Source organism: Ambystoma mexicanum, chromosome 1q (assembly GCF_040938575.1).
Source record: "Ambystoma mexicanum isolate Mex_15411 chromosome 1q, UKY_AmexF1_1, whole genome shotgun sequence".
Lineage (NCBI taxonomy): Eukaryota > Metazoa > Chordata > Amphibia > Caudata > Ambystomatidae > Ambystoma > Ambystoma mexicanum.
In genome coordinates, this window is record NC_090922.1 from 708,015,159 (window position 1) to 708,033,494 (window position 18,336).

Below are 18,336 nucleotides of genomic sequence, written 5' to 3' on the forward strand. Positions count from 1 at the left end.
TCGTGGCCATGAAGGTATAGTGTGTGCGAAACCCGCACGTGCCACTTTGCCACGTGCTGTAAATGTGGGGAATGGAAGCTATCTGCTCAACTATCCTGACATATCATTTCTTGAACAGTTTTCTTTTGTGTACATTGTTATCCTACACTATTTTGTATTTAAAAGCAAGGATTGGCAATAGGTTTATTATTATAGGCCCTTTTATTTTGACAGACTACACTATGACTGTGTTATTATTATTATTTGTTGGTCATATCTTGTTCCCATCTTTAGAATTAGGTTTAGGTAGGCATTTTTAAAAAAACATGTTTTTTACTTGTTTTAATTGAAAATCAATTTTTACAAGAATCAGCAATTTCATCTTTTCTGTGATCCAGTAAAACTTTAAAGAAAGTCAAGGTCCTTCGAAAGGGGGGTGGGTAGTTGAATGGCGTGGTAGTACGAACATAACGTGTGGTCCTTGAATATTTGGTACCCTTTCCAGCTCTAAGTCCCATGTTGATTCGGAAATTCACCCCCCCCCCCATTCTTTTGTGTAGTCTTTCGTCTTAACTTTCAATCTGGTCTTGTATTGTCTAGATTCAAACTCTGGAAGAATTTGGTGATGGCCATTACCCAAGTTGTTTGTTCGCCGCTCGTAAGTCGAGACCACCATTCCTTTTCATCATAAGAATGAAGATCAAAAAGGATGTGGTTAAAATGGATTTTTCTTTGCTGTTCAAGTGCTTGGCAATTTAGCAATAGATGTCGTAAATTTTCAGTTAAGTTCTTGTTTTGACAAAACCGACAGAAGTTTTCACCTTGTTTGCTTCTTATGGCTACTACCGCTTTACTCATTAGTAAATTTAATCTTATTCTCAAAAGGTTTTCGCTTAGATATTTATTGGTAAATCTTTGGATGTAATTTGGAGGTTGGTTGATTTTGTTTATTATCAGGGGTATATTCTTTGTCAGTTTGTTTTTGTTGGCCTGATCTTGCGTTAATATCCAATCCTGAATAAGTAGTTTATTTTTTATTTTTGTTGGATTGTTCAAGAGATCCTCCTCTGTACAGCCAATTTGGCCCAGTCTTATTTGAATGTCTGTTACCCATCTAGACATGATCTTAGTGCTAGCTCCCTGGAGTTCTTTGTTAATTAGGCCGAATATGTGAGGGCTCGCTATGTCAATTATCTTCCTGTAAAGCATGATTCTGTTGCGAGCGACTATTGATGTGATGGATTAGAGGCTTAATTCCCTCCGAATCGATGCTATCGGAGTTGATTGTGGCAATAGCAAGACTTTCCGCCAAAACTTCCCTTCCAGCTTGTCCCATATGGTTTCCGGAAGATTTGGCATTGCTTCAATGCCATGTGTTAGGCTTGGTAAGATCTTAGCCTTCTAGAATTTCAGGACCGGTTTGAAGGAGAATCTTCCATATTTCCTATTTACGGCTTTGGTCTGGGCAATCAGAGATTTCAATTTTTCTTGGAGAGCATCTTGCATTGGTAAGTCCCTTCTGTGTGAGGTAAGGGTCACACCCAAATATTTGAAGCTGGTAACTGTGTCTAGTTTTTTTCCCCTCAATGAACCATTTTGAATTTTCGTTTTTTTTGAAGTTCAAATGACATTATCTTGGTTTTGGAGTTGTTTATTTCCAAGTGATTCACTTTGATAAACGAGGCCAAATTGTCCAGTTTTCTTTGGAGGCCTATTTCAGTATGGTCAATGATGATAATGGCATCTGCGTAAATTAGTCGGGGTAAGTGTTCACCCCGAAGGTTGGAGGAAGAGCTGTGACTTCTAATTCACTTTCCTTATAATCGGCAATGTATGCGTTGTATAGAACAGGTGCCAGGGGACAGCCTTGCTTGACCCCCCGGGTCATTTCAATAGGTTTTGTTACATGACCCGCTCTGCTAAGGTGTACTTGAATTGTTGTTTTGGAGTATAGAGCTCTAATTTGTGCCAAAAGTTGCAATGGGCATTTCCAAGAGATTAGTTTATTCCAAAGTTTGGACGGGTTGACCCGGTCGAATGCTTGAACGATCCCATGAAAAACTCTTGGCTTACCTTCCAAAACTATTCTTAAGTATGCTCAAAAGCAGAATATTTGCTGTTGTTCCAACGGATTTAACAAATCCAGACTGCAGAGGATCATTGATGTTGTTATTATTGGTCCAGGTTTGAAATTGATCCAATAAACATGAGGCAGATTGGTCGATAGTGTTTTGGGTTGTCTCTTGCTCCGTTCTTAAATATTGGGACAATATTTGCGCATTTCCATGACACTCGAATTGATCTAGTCCTCTGACATTTTTTGAATACCTTGGAAATGAATATCGACCAGGCCTCCTCCTGCTTTTTCAAGTCAAAATTGGTCACCCCATCAGGGCCGGGGGCTCTAGAATGGTTTAGTTTTCTTATTTTAGCTAGTATTCGGGCCGGATTGTGTGGAATGACCCATAAGTCAGAAGTTTCTTCCGGTGTCTGTATGGAACAGATGTTCTTTTCCTGATACAACTGTTTGAAGTGGTTAATCCATTTTTCTTCTCCCTCGCTATTCTGTAGGACTTCATTGGATGATCTTGTAGAGGTTTTTACTAGGGTACAGAAAGTACTTGTTTTTCTCCCGCAGATAGCCCTCAGCATCTCTTCAGAATTAGACTGGTACCTTTTCTTCCTATGATTTCTCGCCCAGGCTTTGTATTCTTTTTCAGCTTTAATGGCGTCTGCTTTTATGCTGGGTGATGTTTTTTTTGCTTGTCTCTTCAGTTTGCGCATCCATCTGTGCTTTGTGACTAAGTCTTGATCGTATGTGTGAGTTGTAGGTCTTATACAAATTGCTGGTTTTCCGTCCGTTTTCCTGAAGGCCATAAGAAGTGGACGATAATCTATTCTTTTATAAGTTGTATCGGCATTAGAGTATTGATTCACCTGCAGCATATTGTGATCACTGTGGGTAGTTCTTACTACGTTAAAAGATTTTATTTCTGCGAGTAAATTGCGCGAAACGTAGATGTGATATATTGTTCCTGTTTGGTAGGCATTTTACCAACTCATTGAAGTTCAATAAACACCCTTGAACTGTGATCACTTGTGTCTGTCTTCACTGTTTGATACCATGTCTTCCTTACAGCCCATTATCAGAGTTCTCCTTGTTAACGAGCACTCACATGACCCGCTCTTCACCTGAGCCCTCACTTCACAGAAATCAAGAAACATAGCGGCTTCCCAGTAGGGCCTGCATGATTGGACTGTGCCCCACTGGTGTGCCGACTACCAGATTGAATTTCCATGGACAACACAAGCTAGTATCCAGCATTGTTTGCAGCTTCTGGAAGACCTCATTGGTGCGTGTACTGGGGATGGGTGTGGCTTGCCTTTATGCAAGGCTGTACGTACAGTCCGATTCAAGAAACTCTGGCTATAGTTTCGTTCTTTGTGTTCCCTTGAGCGTATATAAATGAACTGCTCCTCCAATGAGGACACATGCGAGTCCTTGCCGAGTAGTGCCTGCCTATATCCTTGTTTATCCTTGTTCAGATGATTGCCATATGGCCTCTGACTGGGCCATGTGCTTGGAGTTTGTCTGCAGGCAACACCAGCATGAGTTGGCTTCCTGACACATCAGCTTCCATTGCAATATTTGCTATGGCTGGATTTCTTTTGTTTCTGCCTCTTTTGAATACAAATATCGTAACTGCCCATTTCTTCATCCAATTGCCAGTGCCTTTTGGCAATATTCAGTACTTTAGTAGAGGGTGGTCCATGTGTAGTGGTACATTTAATGTGTTCTTACTGTGGTTTTCTAGTACCCTCTGTCACACTTTGTGTTTATGGTACTTGTGATGCTTGATGGTGAGCTTCAGACGAGGATTTCACTAGATACCCATGTGGGGCATAGGTTTTAAGCAATTATTCATTGGTTAATGGCAATTCAAAGACTTCCTGTCGTGATCTAATTCTGCTTATCCTCATAAACTGAGAAGGCAGACAGTTGATCATGTTCTGCGGATGTAAAGATTCAGTGCTTAATAAAGAATTGCCCTCCGTTGGCTTTTTGTAGCTTTCAAAAATAGGAGCATTGTTTGAAATCTCTACTATTGTATCTAAATAAAGCACTTGCTTTTGACCAACAATAATTGTACATGTTATAATTGGGTTAATCTGATGTATCTACCCAAATATATGACGACACTAATTTTGACTCTTATTCCAAATATTAAAAATCTTCTCCATAAATCTTGTCCAAACGCTTCCTCCTAGCAACCCTACTCAGCCGCATACAATGTGTTGCAGTTTAATGTCGTTTGTAGATTTTAATAGGCAATAAAGGAGTGCTGATTGTAGATCCTTCAATGTCAGGTACGTCGCTCTTGTCTCACTGATATAACCCAACCATTCTCCAACTTAAATTTCCAAATCTTCATATATGCGATCTATGAGGTCACTTGACAGTCTCTGGAATGTTATATCATCCACCAATTGCCTCTGAACTTTCTGTATTTAGGTTTGTCAATTACAACCAGGACACCGACTGCCTCCAATCATTTTGCAATCCAATGAAAGCCTCTCTTTCTTCTCTAAATAAGGTTGAATGTGTTATGTTTTATCGAACTTTAAAGCAGGAATCCTCTCCTGTATGGTGTGAATAAAGACACATTTTTTTAATGGCTCCATCAGCTGTCTGAGCGAATTATTGAGGTTGCTCAGTACAACCTATGCAGCTTTTTTAAAGAACACTTTCTTCAACTAGTGTTAAAACTCAGCTTATAATGTTTCCATCTGATGGCTCTGCTGGGGATTTCTCATTTGCCCTTTTCCTGGAGTTCCTATTCCTCCCGGCCCTCCTCCCCTCCACGGACATGGTTCTGGTCCTCATTTTACATTTTAATGCTTCAAATGTCTCTCCTTTTGAGTCTGGTGTCTTGTTTACCTGTGTGTGTTGTTGTGTCTTCAGAGGCAGTATATGTTGAGTACATCATCTATGCGTGGACTAATTTAGAGTGTGTTGCAAAATGTCTTCTAGCCAGGAATCTACTTGGTCATCATTGTGATCAAAAGTTGCACAATTGTGTTTTCAGAATCTGAGCTTTATGTATTTCCGTGACTCTTTCAATGTACTCCTTAATAGTAGTCTGTTCTTCTAGCGTGTCAATGTTCTGAGGCTTGTTCTAATTGGTTTGAGATATTTTCATTTCAGGACTGCTTAAAGTGATATTCAATGCTTGTATTGTCAACAATATCAAATCCAAGAGCAACCTATTACGTATCATTTCCCATTTGTAGTTGAATTCGTTTTTGCCACAGCATAGAACATATGTCCGTAATATACTTTAAAAAAAAAATGCACCTGCATGGATGTGAGAATAATAGTCCACTGTCTTCAATTATTTCCTCGGATTGTTTGGGGGTCCACTTTATGTGGGGGACTCCCAGATATTTCTCTGCATCACTGATTACCTTACTCCTCCATCTTTAACTGGCCGTGTCTCTCAGGTGTTAAGCACTCGATGTTCTCTCACTGCACATTTAAGCCTTAAAAACTTGAAATCCCATTCTTTCCCACCTCATTTCCACATTCTTGTCTTCCTCCTCCTTCTATCATTTTCGTTTTGTTTCTCTTCTGCTGCCCTCCTTTGGAACCTAGGAATACTCGTCCATGTCCCCTTACCTTTGCAACACAGGCCTCTTTTGCTCTCACCTGCTGCTTCACACTTTTCCATGCAAGGAAAGTCTGTCCTTCCTCTCTGTTGATGCTACCAAAACTCAGTCTCACTCTAATTTTCTTTCACTTGGATTACTGCTCTTTTTTCCTCAGTGCTCCCGCCTATGCATCTGCTCCTCTTCAATCTATCTTTAGTTCTATCCTCTGCTTCCCTCTGTTCCCGTCTTGTTCTTGCACCTTTCCTGTATTTGCACCTTTTTCTTGGCTTCCTTTCCTAGCCTGCCTTTTTTGCTACCACTGCTTTCCCTTAAATGCATCTACACTCCAGCCTCTTCTTATCGTTCTTCTCTGTTAAGCTTTGCTCCCCTGCCTGCACGCTGCACTCCTTTTCCCTTTTCCTTCCCTCTATCTCCTTCCATCTTTTGCCTAATTACACTTTTTCTGTACTAGGCCCTAGACTATGTAGTTCCCTTCCTCACATCCTCAGCTCTTCCCTTATTCTTGCTGCTTTCATGCTCTTCATAATGTTACCTACAATCCCACTCTCAGTAGCTATAGCAGTGTATTCTTTTTGCTCCATCAAAGTGGATCTGTCAGGTACTTCTTGTGTCTTTTAATGGGTGGAAGCAATACATAAATGAAACAAGATAAATTATAGAAAGTTTCAGCTGCAAGTATCCGTTGAAACATGTCCCAATCGGAAACTGCTTAAACACTTCATAGCAATACCTTGCTCTTGAATAGGTATCCACACGGATTCATGACGCCATGTGCAGCTTTCCACAGTGCATGTCCTGGCGGCTTCTCTCTGAGAGAAGGCCCCAAGGGTCCTTCCCGCCACTGATTCAAATGACAGCGCAGTCTACCTTATGAGCATTTGAACATGTCCTTGTTTTAAACTGCGGCGGTTTTATTTTGATCCAATTGTTTATATTTGGTGTCAATATTTTACTCTGCAAAAACATCACACATAGTTAATATTCGTGGCCTGTAGATAAACGGAGTAAACCGAATGAGACAACACGAGGTATGTTGGATACCTTAGCACAGAAACCACAGATATTGGCAAATATAAAGACTTGTGCTCTGGGTAAATGCAAAGGGGTCTCAAAGAAAGAGCCACATTTACATATGGCCTTCATTGTGTGCAGGATGATAGCTGTGGCTGGGGATCAGACATTTGAATATTTGTCAAACCTATTGTCCTACTTGTGGTTCCTCCATTGCTGTGTGCTTTGATGTGCAATGTCTTATATCACTAATGTATAATAACATACAACATGAGAAAGACATTTTTTTTTTCAAATATGTGATTGAGTTACATGGCTCTCATGATTTACTTTGTGTTTAATGGGTTCCATTCAGAGTCCCACGCATCACTGTCACCAAAACCCTGGCTCTGCAAAGGAAGTGAGTGCGGGGTCCCAGAAATCACTCTGCAATGTAAGTAACCTGCACTACAAGGAGCCGCCTGGAGCAGCCCGTGATCTCCAGCGGTCCATCCAAGTAGAGGAAGAAGAAAAGAAACCCAAGAATGAATTCAAAGCATCAGAGACACAGGTGGAGGCAGCCGAAGCCCTCCCCGTGTCCTACTTCAGGTACGCTCTCCAGGCCTTCTCGGGAAGAAAGTGAAGGAATTGCGGCGGTGGGGGGAGTCAGAGGATCGACATATTAAACACTGTATTGGCGCCCCTTCTCTAAAATCTCACCCGTTGAATCCCTGACCTATCATGTCACATGCCTGTTCACCTGGCCAAAGTAGAGTGCTTTTTTCTTAAAGGAACTGTCTAGTAAATGATGTCACAAAGGCCTTAAAATGCAACCAGACCTCATCAAACAAAAGTTCATTCTACCATCCTTATTGTTGCTGATTGTGCAAGCGATGCCAAAAACAATGACAAAGGTGATTTATTCAGTAGAATGCTCGGATTAAGCAACAGTGTAAAAACTGCCTCATGCCAACAATATTAGCTGAAGACCTCCAACAGGAAGCAGATACTAGTAAACAAAGTTAGGGATTTAGTGGAACGCATTAAACATTTTCCTGGTCTCTTGGAGGTCAATGCTTGGAGTTTCGAAAGCATATTGGTTTAGATTGGAGAACCGTGTGGCAAAGTACCAATAGTTCATGAAAATGGAGCAGTAGCCCTTCTAAGATGCTAATTGTTTCCCTGACACCATCATTTTTCCTTTTTCCTTTTATAAGTTGATTGCATCATCAATACAATTAAAACAATCTCCTTACCCACGAAATATATTAAAAACAATTCCAGAGGCAAGAGGGCATCTCCGCAGGAAACTGAGGTTTATTAGGAAAAAAACCTCCCCCAACAGCTCCGGGGATAAAGATTCGGAAACAGCCCTCCACTTGGACTGACTGAAAGAGTTCTTAGCTCCGGCCATTACAAAAATAAACTTTTATAGACATGAATACATTAGTAATAATTTAGACATGTCAAGCACACTGGTTGGCTAAGTCCTTGCAACCACACTTTTTGGCTTGAACACATACCGTCCATTTTCTAGCATCATCCTTTGAAAAGCCCCCTTCGTCTTACTGACGTCACAGTGAAAAGCTTAATAACATAAAAAGGCAAATGGAAGTGGTGTAGTGACGACTGCTTTGTGTCACTTTGGCTGTGCAGTGTGGGACATTGGATGCGCCACCTGAGCTATTGTTACATGCAGTCCGTCATTTGCCAGTTGTCAGTGTGGCACTGGACCTAGGGATTGGAAATGGACTGTGCCTAAAAGCAAGATTGACATATTTGGTTCAAAGTTCACTTTGCTAGCTAATTAAGCATCACACACAGGCTACAAAAACAAATTAACTAAACAAAAAACAAAGGTTACAGAAAACACGTCATTCCATTTAATAAAATGCTATTTTGTTATACAAAAACCAAGACATTGATTAATTTAGCTCAGTTAAAATAATGAGAGTTCTTTCCATTCATCAGACATTTTGTGGCAGTAAAGGAACACACATGTATGAGAAAGTATCAGTGGGGCAATGCATCATTGCCACCTGTGGCCGCTCCATAAAACACAAGCAGGCAGGCTGGGGAAGAGATCAAGAAGGTGGCGGCGCGTGCGTGCTCCTGAGGGGCATTCTTCTCTGCAGTGTCTCTCTGCAGGCTTTGGAGACTAATCCAAAGACAAAAAGCTGTAACCCTGTGCAGAACTGTGCAGAACAGTCGCAACTAGGAAGCCTGGATCTGGGGGCAATTTAAATGCCAATGTAGTCTCATATATAGAGAGTATCAGAAAAGATATTGGAGTAAGGGAGGGCAGAACAGGTCATCAGTAGGTTTCATCTCCTCCAGATGCTTAGGGATGGGATATCTCTTCCGAAGTGTGTTAATTTTAAATAGGACAGCCCCCTTCCTCGCTTCCTGTTAATTTACCCAACACGTCATACTTCTGCATTGTGCTGAAGGGTGCAGAGTTGGGCCGTGCCACTTCACCGGTTTCTGCAGCTTGCCTCCTGTTGGCAGCAGTGCGTCCCTCTACAGCCTGGCAAGACAAGACGTGACCGCATAGGTTTGGCCTACCCTCTACACCTGCGCTCCAATGGCAGTGTGCACAAAAGTCTGACACTGGCTCGCCAGTAGTGATAACTCCCCCGCAGCAGCCTCCCTGCAAACCTTTGCAATGCTCACCAGAATTGGAAACCAGTGGAAGGGACACATTTTGCACCACAGTTACAGCCACCTGCTCATTAATTAAAATACACCAGAAAATACTTTCCGATGTGCTTTGTGGCGAGAAGGTGTTTTCTTCTGATCTCTGGAAAAAAGGTACTTGCCAAAATAATTTTTCACCCAAACCTCATAAAATCTCTTCTAAACAAAGCAGGCTCACACAAAGCAATGAAGTTGTAGTTAAATGTAGGTTTCACCTGATTCTGTGACAAGTTGTATATTTTCTCATTATCTCCATGAATTGGTGCATGGACGGCAATCCAGAAGCCAGCATAACCCATGCATGTTATTGTTTCACCTGCCCTCAAGAGATGTTAACATTGGATCTGTATTTGTCACGACAGAAATGTGTCGCAGAGTATGCAGCTGGAAGGTGAAGCACTGAAGGAGCCGATGGAAGAAGAAATGTCTGGATGGTGGGCGAATGAAATGGAGAAAGTGAAGGAGGAAGGGGGCCTAAGTGAGGAGGGTCTACGCTCAGAGATCAGAAGGCTACAAGGAAAGATGAGATATGCCGACACGATTATTCACCTGCTAAAAAAGCAGCTTGTGATGAACTCCAAGGCGGGCGAGATGAAGTTCAACCCAGAGCTGATTGTCAGCATGGCCAAGGAGATTGAGAGACTGAAAGCAGAGAAAGGTTCCGCTCCCATGAAAAGGTCCGCTCTTGGAGTGCAGCTCAGAGAGGAGGCGGCAAAGCGACATTGCAGCAGGCCCCAGTCCCTGGATCTGGAGTTGCTGCTCCACTATCCCGGTGCAAAAGAAGAGCCCGCTTCTCCCTGCTTTATCAGCCAGGTAAGACCTTTAAGATGCATAAGGCCTTCCCGATGCACGGGTATCTGGTTGAAGAGCATTTGTACCAATGGTGGCCATGAATAGTCCAACTGCTCCTTTGGCCAGCCTCCTGCTTCCCCCTTTGTTCACTGGATGTGTTCCACAGTAGATGAGCTGTATGTGACCCATTTTTCTTTACAACATTAAATCTGTTGTGTGATTTCACTGACTGAATTCGACACACACGCATACACAAAGCAGTCGCTGTTGTCTACTGATGCTCCTAATGAGGGCCCTCCATTGAGAAAGAGCATTCAGAAGGTGCTGAGGTAGACCTGATTCTGCTGGGCTGTGATTTGCAGATTAAATGGCACCAGACCACAATGGGTATGTGTGTGCTGCACTTCACGTGCTACAAAGCTAAAACATAAAAGCTGACTTAACTAAAAGAGGCCAACGCAAATGTTTTGCAAGAATGTATTTTGCAGTTGTATTTTATTATTATTATTATTATTATTGTATTTATTGCGCACGGTCCTAGCTCTGAGAAGCAACAGAGCACTTTACAGAGGTATGCACCAATACTGATGCATAACAGAGTGCTTTTCAGTGATGACAACGGAACAGATATACACCTGGGGGTAGGATACAGAGGGGCACAGAGGAGGGGTACAGCTATACAGGGTGGCAGAGAGGAAGAGGGGTAGACAGCATCTAGCGAGTCGGGCGATGTGAGGGCTTAGGGGTTGACGAGGAGCAACCCCTTAAAGAGGTGGGTCTTGAGTTATTTTCTGACTTGTAGGAGCGTTGGGACGATTCTGATGGTACTTGGGTTTTATTTAGCACAAACCTAGTTAGGAAACAATGGATTATTGCACTTGGTATCTAGGGGGTACATACGAGATAAGGATCTGGGGTTACAATATGTGGCGTGGGATGTTCTGGCCACGGGGGTGGGATGTGATGCAGGAATGCAAGGACCTAGCTGGCACTTCAGTATTCACTAAAGAGTAAGGTCTTGAGTTCCTCCCAGAACTTTGAGAGCCTTGTCACAGTCCAGATTCCCACCGGGCTCGTGTTGCAGTAGGTAGGGGCATATCATGAGTAGGCCCATTTTCTGGGGTTTTTTTCCTGGCATGCCGGTTGTGTCTCAAGTTTAGCAATAGCCTGCTATCTGGAGAAGCATGACTCCTCCTCCCTACGGAGTTAGTGTTTTACAGCTAGGTAGGCGGCTATGTGAACAGTGGTTGCCTTATGGCTGCTGTAGGCCATCAACGAGAGAGTAATATGGCTGAGATGGGAAGCCAGTGCAGCTCCCTTCCGACGCGGGCAAAGTGTTGGAATTTAGTGTTTCCCACGATGAATCTTTCTGCAGTATTTCGGGCAGCCATGAGTGGTGTCTGGAACATCGCCAGAGCGCCTGTGCGGACGGTGTGTCCCTCATCAATGTGAGTGATTATGAGAGTCTGGACTGTGATTGAGAAGTCTGCAGGTGGAAGGAAGGATGTTAGTTTCTAGGGTCTACTTAGGTGGTACCAGGCAGTTTGGGTCTTTTTGTTGATATGCTGCCAGAAGAGAGTAAACCTGAGTGATCTGACAGTCTGAACCAGGAATCTGTTAAGGTGCACGTCATTTGGCCACCCAACAATGGTATCCTGCTCAGATGGGTGATAGATTCTTTGTCTGATTGAGCTTCGGCTATGTGCTCGTCATCCAGCCTTGGAGGGCTTGACTGATTTTGCAACATCAATCTGCTGTCATATGTTGTCCATCTTGCTGATTAAATAGTTGCTAATAGCATTGCATCTTTGTGTAGACCCCGGTATTTTCTGGGGTTTGGCAGTGGATTTGAGTAGTATTTGACTGCCATAAAGAGAGCTTCACTGCTCTTGGCGGCCACCAAGATAGTGGATGACTAATATGCCATTTTGTCTTTGAAGATGAGTCTAGAACATACTGCGTGAGGCCTTGATAATAAGGAGGTCCGTGTTCCTCTGAATTTTATGCCAGCATTTTGCGAGTAACCAGATGGTGCACTTTTTGTTTCGTTTTTTCCATGTACTACCAAGGTGCAGAGGGTTTACCTGGGACATGTGCATCAATCGGCTCGGTTATGGTTTGTTTGAGAGTTGATAGGAGTATCAACATTGGGGACGGGGGGGGGGTTAGTTAGAGATGCTAGTTTATGATCCAGTATTTTCCTTAAAGTGATTTTGCCCTGTCTCTTCTTGGGTGGAATGGTGTGTTTAAGAAGTATGGGGATGGCACCATTTTCTGAGATGAGAAGGTTGTGCATAGGTAATAGATAGACATTTACCAGGCCCTACTGCCTCAAACCCAGGTAATCAAACATTTGACAAGCTGTTGCCATCAGATGGCTAGGTAGTACCATTATGTTAGTGTCTGGCAAATGCCTATCCCATGTATCACAAAGCAAACAATTCTGGTTTTGTTTTTAACTGCACATTAGAGTAAACAGCAGATTTAAAGTAGCGAATGCTCACTTAAGACTTTTCTATTGCACAAATAGCAGTCAATGGCTTCAATTAAGCCATTCACTTTCAGACGACTGCTTAGAAATAACACCAGCAGGCTAACGTTTGATGTTACTGCTTATTAAAGCTAGCTTAAGGAGATTACAGAAGGATGGTTTAAGGCAGGATGGGGTGGGTAGCAGGTGGCAAAGTCCACAGGGTTTAGCATCGCCATGGGTAGTCAAAAGGTGGGTAAATAACCAAACAACACCCGCAAGCTGCGTGTCCCTCCTAACATGTGGGGCCCTCCAGGGTTTACTCCAATAGTTTAAGCGCCACCTATACATAATGATGGTACTCCTATTACTGCTAAACTTAAAATTAATTGTGCATGTGAAGCCTTGCACTAAAGGTGATAATTACAATTTTGTATTCAGTGTCTAATCAAAATGTGTCTTTTTGCTTGGAACTGGAAGGATCGAAGCTTGGGGAAGGGAACCCCAAGAGACCCAGAGACATTGTGAACTCTATTAACTTAAGGCACGAGCCCTACGTGGACAGTTCCAAGGGCACCCCTTTTTGAGTTGAACTATTTTGAACTGGCAGAACTACACCTATTGGTAAGACTATCTGAAACCAGCTATGGTTGACTTTTTCTTTTTTTTTTGTGAACCACTATTTTTCTTTAAGAAGACTTCCAATCACATTTTGTCAAAGGTCGAGGGCAAGCATGGGTTCAGCCACAGATGGATTTTGGTTTTGGTCTTTCAGACATTGACAGCCCTTCAACATCAGTTGAGGCAACAATCCCTTTAGATTTAGGGTCAGTTGGGTATTACACCAACTTCGGAACATTATTAAATACATGTTTTGAAACGATTACCTTTTGAGTAAGTCTCTCACTTGATACCATGTCTGTCTCACACTATGTTGAACAAATAGAGCACAGGCACACCATGTGTTTGAAGAAATATTAAATGGCCACAATTCTAATGTTTGGAGCTCCTAAGGCTCAAAGGTGGTAGGTGTAGGTCAAGGGTGTGGGGGAGAGAAATATGACTCTGGTATCGGAAGTCAAAAGTAATGAGCAGGAAAGTGGAGAACCCATAGAACATGAGTCCTCCCGTCCCCTGCACACCTACTAGTACTGGCAATTGTATCCAGTCAATATTAGTATAGCTCTTGGTAGTACATTCAATGTTAGATAATCTCATTAGTTGTCACTTTTCATGACATGATTCAAATACCCATTTAAGAAGAAAAACACCCATAAATCTTTTTCATATCCAATGTTTTAATCTCATACATATATTTTGTACCATTTAGGTAATCAAATTGCAATGGAATTACAGAGAGGTCAATAAGTCAATCTTTTAAATTCAAAATTTCAACCAAATCAAGATAATCAAACAAAGGAAGCTCAATGCGTTACGAGAGAATATCTCTCTTCTTCAGGAGCAATATAATTTCAATCTTTCAGTGAATAAAATCAAGTGTTTCAAACAATCGAGTGAGTTCATCTATGTTCCAGTCTTCAAAAGTTGTCCTTTCATAGCCTTAGTGCTAGCATATACCATCTCTATTTTGTATGTTCACCATATGGAGTGATGGTTGCTCAAGTGGAGTGACAGTTACTCTGATGCCATCAATAGTGCCCTGCAATTGATGTAAATAACGGTGGGTGGTCATAATTTCGGAAACAAAATGTCGACAGACAAAAATGTCGACAAAAAAATGTCGAAAAAAAAAATGTCGACTTTTTTTAATTATATATTTATTTTAGGGGTTCGGGAGTTAAAAAAAAGGGAAAAATTAAAAAAAAAAAAAGGGGGGGTTGGGGGGGGAACCCCCCCATTTACAAAAAAAAATGCATTAAAAAAAAAGTCGACATTTTTTTTCGACATTTTTTTTTCGATATTTTGACTTTCGACATTTTTGTTGTCGAAATTATCACTGTAAACCGTAAATAACATCATGTTATTTAAATAGCGAATGAAATTGTTGCATTCTATAGGTCTACATAATATGCTCTACTCGTTTACCTGTGGAGTATTAGAGTGGTTTCCGGTATAGTTGTACTGGTGCTTGCAATGAGGTAGGTACTGATAACAATGTGGTCTGTGAAAACATCACCCTTTGGAAAAAAAAGCTGCAACCTGAAATACAGGTAGGTAAGTTTTAGTGTGGATATCTATCCATTTCAAGTACTATGTATTGTAATATAATTCCCCTACTCATGAAGGATCCCCTCTTCCTAATCTTTAAACTGCATGAAAAATGGTAGTGTCCTTGATACTATCACCTCAATTGTTTAGGAATTCAATTAGTGCCATCAGTGTGTACGTGAGGTAAAAAGGTGTATTTTGTGTATTTGGGCAGTGTCCTCGATACCTTTCTGTTGCTTTGCCACCTGAATAACGACATATTAGTTAATAACCTGAGAATGTTTTGACATGCATATGTCTATCATATACTGCCTGTCTTTGAGATGCTTTATTTTATTCTCTAGTTGAGTTCTATGTAGTATGAACAACTTTTCAAAGTTTAAATATAACCAGCTGTCAATATATTTCCTGTAAATTTGAACACAAATGGATTTTTTTTAGCAGAATCCTTGTGCATTGTGTTGACCACAGATCTGATGAATGTTTATTTCCGGCAGATGGATGACAGTTCACAGCAGAGCTTTTGGCAGGAAATTGAGTCCAGTCTGAGAGAACAAGCAGAGCGGCTGCGTTCAGAGTTGGCCAATAACCGAGAAGAAAACCGGGAGCTACAAGACAAGCTGGTGGTTTCGGAAGCAACCGTCAGCGCGCAAGCCGACCAACTGAAGCAGTACAGAAGCCTTCTCAGTACGTAGCCAAGGCCCCACCAAAATGCTTCTTGTCTTGATAGCTATGGACAGTCCTGTGGTTTCTTATTTCTTATAGTTGGATGTTAGAGGATCAATAGTATTGCATAGCAAGTGATAACAGATTTTCATATTGTTTGCTTATTGCCTATCTATGAGAATCGAGCGGTTTAGAAGCACCTTTGTGGACTTTTTTTATGCATGCAAAAATATGCTACAAAATAACAATCGCTAATGTAACTTTAAGAATTATACAGTTGAACAATGAAGGGCACTGAATACATTTCCACACACATGGATCTCATGCCCTTCAAACTTTGGGATGACCTGCACAGTTGGGCCAATGTGCAAAGAGGGCTCAGAAAGATTTGCGCAATTTCAACAGGAGGATGTGTCTTGTATTGCAACTACGCTCACAGGACTTAAGAAGTAGGAACATATCACCCGAACCCTCAGAGAGCTACACTTGTTACTTTTCCAAGCCTGCTGCTCCTTCAAAAATACCTGCAATGCATACTAGGCTATGAGAGGCACTATTCCATCCTAGCGTGCTGAAGAACTCACCATCTCTAAAGCCCTCTACACCACCATAAGCCACGACACCACACGATTGTGATCAAAGGAGTGCATCAAGGATAGAGCCAGAAAATGGCTCTTCAGCGGAGTACCAGGACTCTGGAATAGTATACGAACACTCTCCTGCACTTCAGGAAGGAACCAAGGCGCTTGCTGTTAAAAAAACACTTAATTGCCCTCTGGCCCCTGCTACCACTTCTCGCCCGCCTACTCTCTTCCTACTATCACTGCCCCCTCTCTGACCTCTACCCCTTTTTGGTAGTACAGTGTGATTCTTGTTTTTGTTTAGAGCGAGTTTCGATAAATCAGATGTAGTCTAGCCTCTAGTATTACACTATCCCAGATAGGATGCTGATATATACCTTGACTTGGCAAAATATGGAATTAAACATTCTTGACAGATACCTTCTTCTTTTTATTTATGGATACATTCTTCCATAGATCCCTCATAATTTGAAATAGCTAACGGTGCAGGCTGGAACACTCACTGTAAGGAACTAGGTATTGCCAGAGTGGATCCAGCACAGCAGCATCGTGAGACTCTGACACTAACTGCTGTGGAAAGTGACATTTTTGGTATTATCCAGAGCCACACATGCATCCTTTCCTGAGTGCACTCTTTCTGAAAGATGGTGCCAAAGAACTGAAATGTTCAGCCTTGCATGGAGTACAATCACCAGATCACTGTGTGGTATCTTATCCCATGCTATGTTAAGCTCTTGGGTGCAAATCATGATCTTGGCCACTGTGCATCAGGTCAGACCCTGCACTCAAAGTCGAACATCTATTCTTTGACCAAGGTGTTCAATGTAATACGCACACCTGGTATAAAATGGCTTCCCTTGGTCTCCGCTGTGGTGGAGCCTCATCTCACCTTGACTCACGTTGAGACCCAAGGATACAGAGGCCCTCTGCTGATGCGCGTGGCTGGCCGCTGCGCACTCAGTTTCCACACTGTTCATCTAGGCTATCGCCTAAAGAAGAGCCAGTGGGGGAAGGACAAGACTGAAGCCCCATTTCATAGAGCGAGACATGCTCCTCTAAGCCTCGCTCCTCTTCATTTGATTTCAGTGTCACAGGCAGTGTCACAAGACTCTAAGTTCTGAGTTTGTGCACAGCTCATTAGAAGATGAGCTGGTACCAGTTTTGGAAAATGTTGATAATCCCATGCCTTTTCCCACTGCCAGTTTCACACCTGCCACCTAGAAGGAAACTAGAAAGAGCAAGCTGGAAATCAGTGAGAAGGTACTTGTCCAATTGGCTCTGATTATAGCACTCACGGTTCCTTTGACGGACAGCCATGGGACAACACTGTTCTCCTGTGCAATCGACCTTCTGGCGTACCAGCATTGCAAACATCCCCATCACATCTCGCCCTGTGTTGGACTCTTCCGAATAGGGCACGGAATGCTTTGCTGGAACAGGTTGGCCAGCTGTAATGGCTCTGGCAAAACAGCTAGTGTCATATATGATGCTTGGTACATGCTCACTCTCGCCGGTCATGCAGGCCGGTGTTTCCAGGCGTGCTCCAGTGTATAGGAAATGGTGCCTGAAGTGTATTTTTATGAGAACACAGAGCCCCCATCTGGATTGGAGGACTTTGATGTTGGTGTCTAGGATGGGTGATATGGATGAGCCTGCGCCTGAACCTGACTGAAAGGAATTGGATGAACTTTTCAAAGTGGCCTCTAGTCCTCCTCCTCTCTCTCTCTCTCTCTCTCTCTCTCTCTCTCTCTCTCTCTCTCTCTCTCTCTCTCTCTCTCTCTCTCTCTCTCTCTCTCTCTCTCTCTGTCTGAAAGCAATAGATTTAAGTATACAAAAAGAGCCAATGTTCAATATTTCTATCAAAACTATCTGCATTCAGTGAGCTATTTCCTCTATTCGTTCAACCACCCAATGGGTATGCAAAGACTGAAATCCTTTCCATTGTGGTGAAACAAATGACAAGAAGGCATTCAAATGATTAAGGAATGTGCTCCGTGAGGGTGGTCAACTGTTTTGTACAATATATATAGTAACATGCATCCATCGGAGCCAAAAAGTATTCTTCCTTTACTGAGATCACTTGATTCTTATTTCTTTATCTGTCCCCTTTTTCCTGGTCACTACTTTTATAGTGACTCTTATACGTGAGTGGGCTGTTGATATGTCTCATACATTTAGCCTCCTAACACTTGTCTTAAAACATGGTCACTGAGTTGCAGGGTCTGAGTGTGGCACCTCCTTTCCTAATTCGTTTCCTAAGGAAAAGAGGGGCTCCTAACGAGACCACCCTTTTTGCCAAACCTGGACTGAGCTGCATCGCAT

General features: G+C 42.3%; 1 protein-coding gene across 14 annotated transcripts in view; it reads left to right on the forward strand.

Moving 5' to 3' along the window:
* Nucleotides 1-18,336, forward strand: part of PDE4DIP (phosphodiesterase 4D interacting protein) — a 1,465,918-nt gene that overhangs the window by 1,300,819 nt on the left and 146,763 nt on the right. For 13 of the 14 annotated variants that reach the window (XM_069641322.1, XM_069641325.1, XM_069641324.1 and 10 more), the window contains 3 exons: nucleotides 7,016-7,248; nucleotides 9,699-10,149; nucleotides 15,265-15,454. In XM_069641322.1, the coding sequence (XP_069497423.1) occupies nucleotides 7,016-7,248; nucleotides 9,699-10,149; nucleotides 15,265-15,454 (874 nt within the window). The remainder of the gene's footprint in view (nucleotides 1-7,015; nucleotides 7,249-9,698; nucleotides 10,150-15,264; nucleotides 15,455-18,336) is intronic. The other variant, XM_069641329.1, reaches the window with a different exon arrangement.